At 40.3% G+C, this 13,457-nt stretch overlaps 1 protein-coding gene across 1 annotated transcript in view; it reads left to right on the top strand.

Moving 5' to 3' along the window:
• The window catches only part of WDR1 (WD repeat domain 1), an 82,400-nt gene that overhangs the window by 11,062 nt on the left and 57,881 nt on the right, over window positions 1-13,457 (top strand). The window contains 2 exon segments of the mRNA XM_030191187.1: window positions 2,464-2,611; window positions 12,756-12,936. Coding sequence (XP_030047047.1) covers window positions 2,464-2,611; window positions 12,756-12,936 — 329 coding nt within the window.

Raw genomic sequence — 13,457 nt, 5'->3', positions numbered from 1 at the left:
TCAAAAAAAGGGGACTAAAACCTTTAATCATGTATTTTGAGGAACAAATCTTTGAATGGACCCGACACGGTCCGTGTTTCAGCGCTGAGCGTCTGCGTCGGGTCTGTATTAACATAAACATTTTTTTAGAATAATATACATATGTATATATACACACAAATACACATATATTCAACTTTAAAACAATAAGACAATAGGAACCGTAAATATTGTAACATAAACACTACATGTGTTTAACATATAAAGCCAAGGCTCTTTGTTATATAATAAAAAAGATAATTCTTAAAAAAGATTTTTCATATCAACCCTTACAAAAATAATAAAAAAATAAAAATAATGGTCTATATATATAAAATCATACAATCGATGTTTAAATGCATTGATATGAAAATAACCAGAAAATGGTGTGTTTTACATACAGTCAATACTTAAATGCATATATATTAAATTTATATTAAAACAACCAGAACATGGTGTGTTTTACTTTTTCTCATAGAACTATCAAGCATCATAAAATATATAAACAGTTATTACATAATTAAATCTATGATAATGAAATAAGTACTGCCTCACAAGATTTTACCTCTGTACCAAATTAATTTTATATTTTAATATAACACTCTTACAAATATAAACGATATTTAGAAATGGAGATAAAAATTAAATAAAAAATAAAACCATAATAAGAGTATCAAAACTTACTGTATGATATATCTTTGGAGAATATATTTAAAAAATAATTGAAAAATGAATAAATAGCAGGAATATCTTTTGGCCAGTTTAAACGTCATTGGGTAGCACTGAATATTGACTTGGTCAGTTTTTAAACCGGCCAAAAGACACCTGGATGTTCATTGCTGGCCACCAGAAACGACCTGGGATTGAATGTCCGGGCTGACCGCTGACTGTGGGAGCTAACCTGGTTTCCTTCTGCAGTCTGAATGTCAGGCCCAGTATATCTACTTGGCTGACTGTCTCCTACATATATACTCAGGCTGGATTGACCCTTCATGGCTGGGTCAGTGCTCACAATGTAAGAGCCATGGCAGCTTCAGTAGCCCATTTCCGCTCTGCCTCCTTTGAAGAAATTTGTAAGATGGCTATGTGGTCTTCTATCTGCACCTTCGCTGCTCACTACTGTCTGGAGCAGCATTCTAGAAGTGATAGCTGTTTTGGACAAGCACTCCTGCAAAGGTTTTACTGCTTAAAAGTCAATTCCGCCCTCTGACCCCTTTTTCCACCAGGTTCACTATCAACTAGCAGAATTCATTTATGTTGTGAGCCTGGTAGCTAGTGTGTCCCATATGTGAGAATATTATGCTTGCTTGTCCTTGGAGAAACGTAAGTTACTTACCTGTAGCAGGTGTTCTCAAGAGTACAGCAGACATATATTCTCGCATCCCTCCCACCTCCCCTTGGTGTAGTCATCCTAGCTTTAGTACTATACTGCTGGTCCCGTTTGAATGTCGGGCTCATGTGTACAGTGCACTTGGCAGTGTCTGCACCAGGCTCCATGGATGACGGCCATATGTGAGAACATATGCCTGCTATCCTCAAACTGCTACAGTTAAGTAACTTAGCTTTGAGGTGTTGCACTATATTAGCCTGAATTATTTACTTCCTGTGCTGATAGTACAGTTGGAGTCTTGAAAACTGCTTGTAGCAATAGTGAACAGGAGTGTTTTTAGGACACTGGTCCTCAGTTATAGGAAGAAGGTGAAGCTATAATATTCAGTAAAAAGTAGGTCACATACTTTTGGTACAGATGGAAAAGAATATTGGACTTGCAAAAACTTTTACTTAATCAAGATTTAGTACCCTGGTTCAGGGCTGCAACCTTTTCAGCTTCTTATGCTGAGGTCCTTGACAGCTACTTCTGCAGAAAGGATGTTTGACTCAGGTGGTTGGGGGGGGGGGTGAAAAATCTGCCATTATTTGCAGATAATCATAGATGCCAAGCTTTCCATTGAAATTTAAGTGTGTATTGGTGGTGCTCCCTTCCCCAACCAAAAAAAAAAAATCTTTTCCAACTAGAAGTGTAATATCACTTGCAACAAAAATTGTCATGACTGAGAGTTGGGTTTTAGGCCAGTGATTGGACATTCTGGGTAGCATTTCAAATTGATTAGTGCTAGATGCACATTTGTTTCTTGATAAGAGGCTGCAGCACAAGTCAAGTGCTTTTTTTATTATAACCTTTTTGTTCTATTCTTTTCATATTAACTTGAATGTTGGGCTTTCCTACTTGAAAGATCTAGAATTCTTTAATGTTAGGATATTGTGCATTCCAACTGGCAATTATAACTATTCTTTGTTTTTTTTAATCTGTGTAGGTGGTTATCTATGGAGATTATTTAGTATGTGTAAAGCTTGTGTTGCATAGAGCTGAGGTCTTGTATAGACAGATGAGCCACATGATTGGCAGTTCTTGCTTGAGTGGTATGTTCATCTTTGTTATGGTAGATGTCTCTGGGAAACTGAGGATCTGGGATACCACACAGAAGGAACACTTGCTAAAGTATGAGTATCAGCCTTTTGCTGGAAAAATTAAGGACATCGCTTGGACCGAGGACAGCAAGAGGATCGCTGTTGTCGGTGAAGGCAGGGAGAAGTAAGTAATGTCTAAGGGCACTTTTTTTTTTTTTTTTTTTTTTTTTTGCAAAGCTGGGGAAGAAAAAGAGGGTGTTTGCTGCTTTGGATAGTTTGATTGCAAAAATATAGAAGCACAAAAACCAAGTGTAAGTGTTGAAACATCTTCATTTTTAAAGGCATTTGTGAAAAGTGCCAGCAAGTACAAAACCTGTGTGGTAATAGTAGATGTTCTAATGTCTTCTATTTGTATCAGTGGCACCGTGTTACTGTGCACTAACTACAATACATAGCTCCCACCACATTCCAAAATAATTGCTGTTGGAATTAGCATGTATACTTCTTGTTCCTGGGATCAGTAGCATGAATCTTGCTACTATTTGGGATTATGTCCGGTACTTGTGACCTGAATTGGCCACTGTTGGAAGCAGAATACTGGGCTAGATGGACCATTGGTCTGACTTGAGGGGGGGGGGGGGTGATACACAAAGCTTACCTTGCTAGGAACGCCCAATTTTGACTGGTCCTATCTAGTTTGGCGTGCATGTTAATTAGTGAGTAATGTACAAAGGGGTTCTGCATCCATCTTACCGGTTGCAGTAGCAGGCAATGATAATCCTATGCAAATGTATTACAGCGAGCTGATTAGTATTAAAATGAACATTCCAAGTGATACACAGAAAGGAGCACCTAACGTTTTTTAAAGTGTAAAATTTTCCGTGAGGTCTGGAACTGTCGTGCGAGGGCGACTTCTGGGAAAAGCACTTTTGCTTGCATTTTTTTAACAGCAAAACTTATCTGAGAGCAGAAAACAGCTTAGAGAGAAAGGGAAATGGGACTTGATATACCGCCTTTCTGAGGTTTTTACAACTACATTCAAAGCGGGTTACATATATTCAGGTACTTATTTTGTACCAGGGGCAATGGCGGATTAAGTGACTTGCCCAGAGTCACAAGGAGCTGCAGTGGGAATCTAACTCGGTTCCCCAGGATCAAAGTCCACTGCACTAACCACTAGGCTACTCCTCTGCTACAGGGGCAGAGAAACAAGCATAGGGGGCAGGGGGCCTTTGTAAGATTGGTTACTTAGTAGGTGTGTTAATTTATTTACGCACTTTGACACATACAGGCCTCAATGTTGGGGAACAGAACCTCGCCAATAAAACACATCACTTTAAACGTAAAAGTGCATATAAAGGGGGAAAAAAAGGTGATTGTCTCTCCATTGGTCCCCAGTAAGGAGGATCTATCAGGAAATGGCTTATACTAAACAAATCAAAGTAAAGAAGCCATAACAAAACAAAAAAGTTAACAGCTAAATGACATCCAAATAACTACCTAGATCTACCACTTAATGAATCTATTGCATACCCCCTGCACCTGATTAGAGATTCCATGTCTTTGCAAGAAATGTCTTCAGCTGATTAGGGTAAAAGATAAGATTATTTCCAAACTGAACCAAAAGATTTATAAAAGGAAACATTACAAAATTCTAAGACAACATGGCACATAGTTAGAAATTGCCTTCAGTTAGTCATGCTACCCATCTTCTCTCCCCAAAACAGCATTTGTCAGTGATTTGCTAAAATTGCTGTTGTAAGTTTTACTATTGCTATAAGAGCATATTGTTGGAATCACTAAAAAAAATGCTTGTACTGGGAGTAAAGGAAATCTTTTCACTGAGGGTTCCTTATGAGCCAACCTTTTTCCGTTGTTAAGGAACTTTTTTTTTCTAATGGCATTTAGTTTGTATAAAATTAACAATAGAATTGTGCATTCCTTTGAAGGAAACATGGGAAATGTCAATGACATGACTGAATTTATTATTAAAAGTGGAGGTGGAGTAAGACTGGCACTTGAGAGGGTGTTTTCTAGCAAAATATATCTCTGTTTACGGTCAAGCTTAATAGTAGCATTCACTGTTAATTTTCCCTAGATCCTCTGATTTAAAAATCTTGGGATCCAAAAGTAGTTGTTGTTGGTTTTTTTTTTTACATTGTACTGATCTTTTTCGTACATCCTTTGGATTGATTACTTTTTATACAAGTTGTTAGTTTGAATGTATATTTTTAATTTGCATAAATTAAAATAGCACTACATCCTGCTACCACTTTTGCAGGTAAGTGTTCACTTGCTTTCATAAGTGTTAATGTTTTATAAATTTACATGTGCAAAAGGTGTGTAAATGTGAGCTTCTGATTATAAAATTGCAAAATGTACTCACATGAAGGGCTTAGGGTGCTTTTGTGGATATTAAGTGCAGGGGCTTTTATGTGCTTAGTATTTGGGCTTGTATATTGTTTTTTTTCTTTTTTTGGAGGGGGAGAGTATATTTAAGGTACTCCTAGTTTGTGTGTTTTAACAAAACCTGCTGCCTTTAGATGTTTATATGGAGGCATATTTTCAAAACACTTAGGGCCCTGTTTACTAAGCTGCGCTGTAGGCACGCAAACGTTTTAGCACGCACTAATGATAGAGACACTGGGTGTCTAAAGCTTTGCACGGCTACAGTGCGGCTTAGTAAATAGGGCCTTAGACTTGCAAAGTTACATAGTAACCTATGGAACTTAAGTGCTTTGAAAATGAGCCCCAAAGTTTATTTTTTGGCTTTCTCCTGGGTTGGCATGATTGGGGAAAGTACAGGTGTTAGGTGCAGTTTGGGGGGGGGGGGGGGGGGGGGGGGGCATTTACTTTATTTTTTAGTTGAGGACAGCTGGAAAGGTGTGTGGGCAGTGTTTAAAGACATTTTTGACAGTTGGGTGATATAGGGAACATAGTGTGTAATAGAGAGGAGTGATTATATAAAGTGTAGTTTCCATAGGGAGTGACAGTCTGTTTTAGTGGTTATATTTGATTATAGTGTTGGGGCATGTGGAATATAAGGATGGATAGTGAGGGTTAATTTGTTTTCTCCGAGGACAAGCAGGCTGGGCTATTCTCACATCTGGGCGATATCATCCGACAGAGCCCCGATGTAGACACTGAACCGCTAACACTGTAGAAAGTTCTACCAATGTCCCACCGAGCATGCGCTGATGCCTTCCTACCTGATGCTCGAGCATGGATCTCCATCTGCATCTTCTTCCACAAGAAGATTTTCGACTGGTCAGAGGTGCAGGTCCTACTACTGTCAAAGGCATAGATACCAGCACTCAGCCCAGTTCACTCAGGTGACTCAGGCTAGTGTCCCAGGCCTCGCCAGTCCCATCCCCAGAAGTCCTAGCAGGTTTCATAGTCAAAGCAGGGCACAGGCTTTTGACTGGCTCCAGCAGAGCATAGCCACCCAAGAGTATCTGTTCCATACGACCTACCGGTTGGAGGGACGCTCACTTTACCATCACAGATGGCCCCTTATAACCTCCAACCAGTGGGTTCTTCAAATAGTCTATTTTGGGTACACCTCCAAATTGTCCCCTGCAAGCATCTTACATCAGCTCTATGCACAAGCAAGCACTTATAGAGGAAATTTCCGCCCTTCTGCAGACCCGAGCTGTCAAGCCCGTGCCACCAGGGGAGGAAGGGTGGAGGTTCTATTCCAGGTATTGTTTGTTTCATGAGAGGTTTGTTGACAAGCCCCGTACCAAACCTCCAGTTGTATCATGGGATCTCAACATAGGCCTCACCCAGCTATGAAAGCTCTGTTTGAGCCTCTCGACATGTGCCATTTGAAGTTTCTGACCTGGAAAGTTCTATTTCTGGTGGTGGTGGTCACTTCAGCTCATAGAGTCGGTGAGCTCCAAGCCCTAGTAACTCATCCACCATATGTTAAACTTCATCACAACAAAGTAGCCCTCCACACGCACACACCTCAAGTTCCTTCCTAAGGTAGTATTAGAGTTCCATCTTAACCAGTCAATTGTCTTTCCAACATTTTTCCACAGATCTCGTTCCCATCCTGGCGAAAGTGTACTACATACTTTAGACTGCAAGCGAGTGTTAGCCTTCTATCTGGAGTGAACTAAAGCCCATAGACAGTCCATACAACTTTTCTTTTGACCTGAACAGGGATAGCAGACTGCATCTTTTTTGCTTATGCCCTGGTTGGGCTGACTCTTGAGAAACAAGTCATGGCTGTATCAGTTGCCCACTTGAGATCAGCCTCCATAGAGGAGATTTGCAAGTCCACACATTCACATCCACTACTGTTTGGATCAGAACACCTGATGCGACAGTCGTTTCAGACAGGCAGTTCTGCAGAATCTATTCAGTACCTAGAATCCAACTCTACCCTTCTAGGCCCTGTTTTATTCTGTTCCAGGCTGCACCTACACAGCGATTATATATATGGGATCAGGTTGATTGGAGATTGTCTCAATGATTTGAGACTCCATTATCCTAGCTTTCTTGCATTCAGTGAACCTGGTAGCTAGGAATTTCCACATGTGGGAATAGCATGGCCTGCTTGTCCTCAGAGAAGGCAAAGACACCTGTAGCTGGTATTCTCCAAGGGCAGCAGGCCGTTTATTCTCACATGCCCTCCCACTTCCTCTAGCAGGAGTTTTTTGATGTACTCTTATTTATTTTATTTTTATTTTAAAACTTTTATACCACACAATCCAAAGGTTCTCAGCGGTTTACAAAATATACATAAATCAAAATACAACTCCTCACACCAACATATTACTGAACTAACTAAACTAAAATATCAAAAAAACAATCAACATAAAAATCTTTTAAAACTTCACTCTCATCACTCAATGCTTTTCACCTGATGGAGAGACCAGCACTCAAGCGTCTGGCGGGAAGGCACCAGTGCATGCACATTGGAATGCTGTTAGAAATTTCTGTAGTGCTAGCGATTCAGTGTCCGCATTGGGGCACCATCGGATGATGTCACCCACATGTGGCAATAAGTGGCCTGCTGTCGTCTGAGAACACCAGCTACAGGTAAATATCTTTGCTTTTTCTTCTAGTTTGCACACAGTTAAGGATGGGAGATTTTTGGTATTTTGGAATATTGTGATAACGTTATATTCATGTGCTTATTGTACTGACATTTGTATTTTATTTATAAGCTTTTGTTTTGTTGTGACGATTAATGTACATACTCTACTAGAAGGGGTGTACTGGCTGTGTGGTGTGTATAGAAGCTTAAAAAAAGGGGTGGAGGGTCCCAGTGTATTTCAAGAAGTTATCGATTTCTAGTTTCCACTTTCAGCTCTTATAAAAGGAAAATTCCCCCTTCTCATATTCTGTTTGTATTTATACATTTTGTTGTATGCATTCTAGAAAATGATCATTAGGGATATGCATTCAGTTGTGGATGATACCATAATCTACCACAGGGTAGATGGCTGTGGAAGAGTTAGATAGCACAAGGAGGAATCTAGCAAAGCTTGAAGAATGGCTTAGAATTTGGCAGATAAGGTTTTTTATGTTAAAATTCAGGGTCATACATTTGTGCTGCAAGAACTTAAAAGCAGTAGAATATAATGAGCGAAGTACTTCAGTTCATTAAAAAAAAAAAAAAAAGAGCAGGAGCTGGGAATTATCTGATTTTAAGTAGAAAAGTTGAGGACAAGGCAGAAGGATGCTTGGGTGCATAGGAAGAGGAATGGCCCACAAGAAAAAGGTGATAATGCCTCTGTGTAACTATCTACTGTGGGCAGTTCTGGGGACCACACCTTTAATATAAACAGAATGGAGTTAGTTCAGAAGTTGGTGTTGAAGGTCATTGTTCGTTTGCTTTATGATTATACTTTGGAAGAAGGGCAGGAGACTGGACAAATATCTACATAAGTACATAAGTAGTGCCATACTGGGAAAGACCAAAGGTCCATCTAGCCCAGCATCCTGTCACCGACAGTGGCCAATCCAGGTCAAGGGCACCTGGCACGCTCCCCAAACGTAAAAACATTCCAGACAAGTTATACCTAAAAATGCGGAATTTTTCCAAGTCCATTTAATAGCGGTCTATGGACTTGTCCTTTAGGAATCTATCTAACCCCTTTTTAAACTCCGTCAAGCTAACCGCCCGTACCACGTTCTCCGGCAACGAATTCCAGAGTCTAATTACACGTTGGGTGAAGAAACATTTTCTCCGATTCGTTTTAAATTTACCACACTGTAGCTTCAACTCATGCCCTCTAGTCCTAGTATTTTTGGATAGCGTGAACAGTCGCTTCACATCCACCCGATCCATTCCACTCATTATTTTATACACTTCTATCATATCTCCCCTCAGCCGTCTCTTCTCCAAGCTGAAAAGCCCTAGCCTTCTCAGCCTCTCGTCATAGGAAAGTCGTCCCATCCCCACTATCATTTTCGTCGCCCTTCGCTGTACCTTTTCCAATTCTACTATATCTTTTTTGAGATACGGAGACCAGTACTGAACACAATACTCCAGGTGCGGTCGCACCATGGAGCGATACAACGGCATTATAACATCCGCACACCTGGACTCCATACCCTTCCTAATAACACCCAACATTCTATTCGCTTTCCTAGCCGCAGCAGCACACTGAGCAGAAGGTTTCAGCGTATCATCGACGACGACACCCAGATCCCTTTCTTGATCCGTAACTCCTAACGCGGAACCTTGCAAGACGTAGCTATAATTCGGGTTCCTCTTACCCACATGCATCACTTTGCACTTGTCAACATTGAACTTCATCTGCCACTTGCACGCCCATTCTCCCAGTCTCGCAAGGTCCTCCTGTAATCGTTCACATTCCTCCTGCGACTTGACGACCCTGAATAATTTTGTGTCATCGGCGAATTTAATTACCTCACTAGTTATTCCCATCTCTAGGTCATTTATAAATACATTAAAAAGCAACGGACCCAGCACAGACCCCTGCGGGACCCCACTAACTACCCTCCTCCACTGAGAATACTGACCACGCAATCCTACTCTCTGCTTCCTATCTTTCAACCAGTTCTTAATCCATAATAATACCCTACCTCCGATTCCATGGCTCTACAATTTCTTCAGGAGTCTTTCGTGCGGCACTTTGTCAAACGCCTTCTGAAAATCCAGATATACAATATCAACCGGCTCCCCATTGTCCACATGTTTGCTTACCCCCTCAAAAAAATGCATTAGATTGGTGAGGCAAGACTTCCCTTCACTAAATCCGTGCTGACTTTGTCTCATCAGTCCATGTTTTTGTATATGCTCTGCAATTTTATTCTTAATAATAGCCTCCACCATCTTGCCCGGCACCGACGTCAGACTCACCGGTCTATAATTTCCCGGATCTCCTCTGGAACCCTTCTTAAAAATCGGAGTAACATTGGCTACCCTCCAGTCTTCCGGTACTACACTCGATTTTAGGGACAGATTGCATATTTCTAACAGTAGCTCCGCAAGTTCATTTTTTAGTTCTATTAATACTCTGTGATATAAATACTGAGGAGGTGGGCCTCTTTTGGTTGAAAGAAGCTCTGAAATCAGGTATCATAGGTCCAGGGGTTCTTACTTTCATCCTATCACCTAAGGAAATTTCTTTAATCAAAGGATGGTGAATGCATGGAACAGCCTCCCAGCACAGGTGATGAGAGGAGAGCTTTGTCTGAAGTTAAAGCATGGGACAAGCAGAAAGGATCTCTAAAGGCAGGACTTTTCAACAATCTCCCGTGGACACACCTAACCAGTCAGGTTTTCAGAATTACTGTAGTATGAGAAATTTTGCATATAACAGGCACTCATATATATGCTAATCTGACTTATGCAACCTGAATTCTAAAAGCCTGACTTGCAAGGTGTAACCTCAGAAGGTTGAGAAACATTGGCCTAAGGGAGAGAAAGGGATTGTACAGCTTAATATTGATGGGCAGCCTGGATATACAATGTGCACAACATTGGCCGTGCTTGAAGTTCATTTACATGCGTTAACATTATAAACACATGTTACAATTAAAATTGAAAGAATTTGAGGGTGTGGGGAGTGGAGTCCAACCAAACTTGATTTTTATTTCTCTGTGCACATAACTTTTAGCCTCCCAGTTTTTTTATGTAGTTTGATATTGACTGTAATGTTTTCCATATTGTGTAAGAACATTTTTTGCACATTTTGAATTGCTGTACTGCATCTAACTTTTTTTTTTTTTTTTCATTGTACACTTCCTTGTTGGGTCTTTTTTTTTTTTTTAAATTTATTGGTGTGTTTTGCTTTATTTGCCAAAAGATATGCTAGTTCTTATGACAAACATTGCTCTGCAATTATGCAGCTCCCCTCCAGAAAGGACACGAGGTGGTTTGCAAATCAAGTATTCTTTGGAGCATTACTATAGTGGAATATCGTAAAGTTAATGCTTCCCCATTGCTAAGTGGTAATATGGAGCGGATGCACTTTTAATATCTTGGGTTTGGAATCCTGACATAATAGCTTGTGGTCTATGTACTTAAGGAACAAGTACTTTAGTAAAACAGTGGTTACACATGCACGGTTTTATCAAGCTCATTCTCTAAAACATGTTTTGTTTTGTTTTTCTTACCAAGTAAAGTTGTAAAATGCTTTCACAAATTCATGGGGCTGTGGTCCAAAATTACTTATGCTTGTGCCTTTTTCAAGCAGGCTTCTAGGAAGAGCTAATGGTTCTATTGTAGGCCTCACCTGTTAAGATAACCCAGTCTAAGTTGGCCTGTCTGAGCAGAGGAATGCTGTGCTTTCTGTGACCCCTACTTAGTAACAGCTGTTTCGAGCCTTGTGTAATCCAGATTCAAGACAATCCAACAAACACTACTCATTTAGTTAATTTAACTGTTTTTGTATGATTGTCTGCTGCTGTCTTTATAAGAATTGTGATCTCATAACTTAAAATGATAAGAATAGATAATCAAATCCTACGTTGGGATCTCAGATATTTACATCACAGTATTTTTTTTAATGGTGCTCCTTTTAAGGTGGTATTAACAAAACTGACTTTTGTCAATGAACAGACGTATATCATTGTAATAGGGTCCTGCATTAGATCAGACACAATATAAATGTATAATGTTCTAATATTTAGATTTTCAATTCCATGTTGTATGCAGCAACTGTGATCTCAGTATATGCTTCTTAACTTATATTCAACTTTTAAAAATCCCTTGTTCATTCGGTGTCCTGCTCTTAGGATGTTAATTCCGGAGACTCCATGCTGAATAGGAGCATTAAATACCCAACACAGTCATCAGTCTCGCTGTTTTCAGCTTTTGAAACACCTGCTTCTGGGGCAAAATTAATTGCAGCCTCCAAATCCAAACTGAAACTGAGAACTTAATAGATATCCTAGAATATAAATAATGAGGAAAAATTAAATGTAAATATTGATAATAATCCATCCATCTCTTAAGATGCATTCGTTTCAGTATGGATTAAAGGTCTGTTTTAATGCTGGCTCCTGAGAGACCTACCAGTAAACCCTAGCCAGAGGGACATTTTTGAGGAGAAAAATTAATTGCTGTAGTGTTAAATGATACAATGTCATGAAAATCATTGTTAATCTGTACAAGGAGAGCTGACTCTACAGAAATAGCATAGACTGCAGCAGTTAGCTTTCCGCCTTTTATCATAAATTCACAGGGACTGAGGGGGGTGGGGGGGGGGGGGGGAGGACCAGTGTGGATGCTGATGCCACAGTTGGCTGCTTGGCAGTCAGAGCGGTCACAGCTGCCCAGGCTGGAGGTGACTTACAGCCATAGGAGTATTTGCAGCTCTGGAGAGACTTCTATCAGATTAGACCTGTCCTCTGTCCATTTCTGTGCTCATGCAGTGAAAAGCAAAACTCTGCCCTTGGAATAGTTTTACCAAATAAGGCATGTTCTGTCTGTGAAATGCTAAACAAAACATACCAGAAGAGACCAACTCATAATAGGGCCCTCTTAGCCATAAGTAAAGTGTTCTCTGTATCCACAGTGGCAGGATGAGCTTTTCATCACTGATCAGGGTAAGGACCACCTCTTAGGGCTTCCAAAATGGATTCAGGAATCCTAGTCTTCAAACAGCACTTAAGAGCCCTTTTATTAAAGCTTAGCACATGCTAAATGCTGCAAGTCCTATGTCACGTGGTGTTTTATTGCATACTAACGCTAGTTAGCATGATCTAAGCTTTAGAAAAAGGGCCCCTCTGATTCCTTCTAGTTTTTGTTCTTTTTCCCATCTGCGCAATGAACGGTATAAATGTTAATTCCTCAATGTGCCCCTCTGTACAAATGCATGCATTTTCTTTTTATTTTTAAGGTTTGGTGCTGTCTTTCTGTGGGATACTGGCTCCTCTGTAGGAGAGATTGCTGGCCACAACAAAGTCGTCAACAGTGTGGACATAAAGCAGACCCGCCCCTATCGGCTGGTGACCGGTAGTGATGACAACTGCTCTGCCTTTTTTGAGGGGCCCCCATTTAAATTCAAGTTTACAATGAGTGTGAGTTCACCATTTAACAACGTTTGCACTTTGGGATGTTTATTAAAAGCACAGCTTGGATATTTTTGTGTGGGTGGGGGTGTGGATAAAGCGTTTAAAAAAATGCATCTGAAGGTTCTATCCTTACTGCGCTATATCAAACAAGATAAATGTTAATACTTACAGGCATGATTTGATGCAAAATATTAAATTGTCTGTACCTGTAATAGATTCCAGTTGGATTCAAACTGGAAACTAGCTTTTCAGATAGTGCTTTAGTTTCAATGTTTAAGATTTGAGGTTTCCCAACGTTTTCAGGTAAAGGGTTACACAGGACATGGGTGAAATCACCAAGAGGGCCAGACAAGGGGTGGGTCCTGTTTTAGTGTGGGAGGGGCAGGTATCCAGGAACATAGCAGGTAACCTTGTGTTCTGCGTCCTGCTTTTCCCAAGTATTTACTTATGGGGAAATGGGAGGTAGGTGGATAAAATGGGGAAGTATGAGCCTTAGTCTCCCTTTCTCCTTTTGTAAACCAATCCCC

Source organism: Microcaecilia unicolor, chromosome 2, assembly GCF_901765095.1.
Source record: "Microcaecilia unicolor chromosome 2, aMicUni1.1, whole genome shotgun sequence".
Taxonomy (NCBI): Eukaryota; Metazoa; Chordata; class Amphibia; order Gymnophiona; family Siphonopidae; genus Microcaecilia; species Microcaecilia unicolor.
Note: the sequence above shows the minus strand (reverse complement) of the source record. Positions and strands in the feature narration are given on the sequence as shown.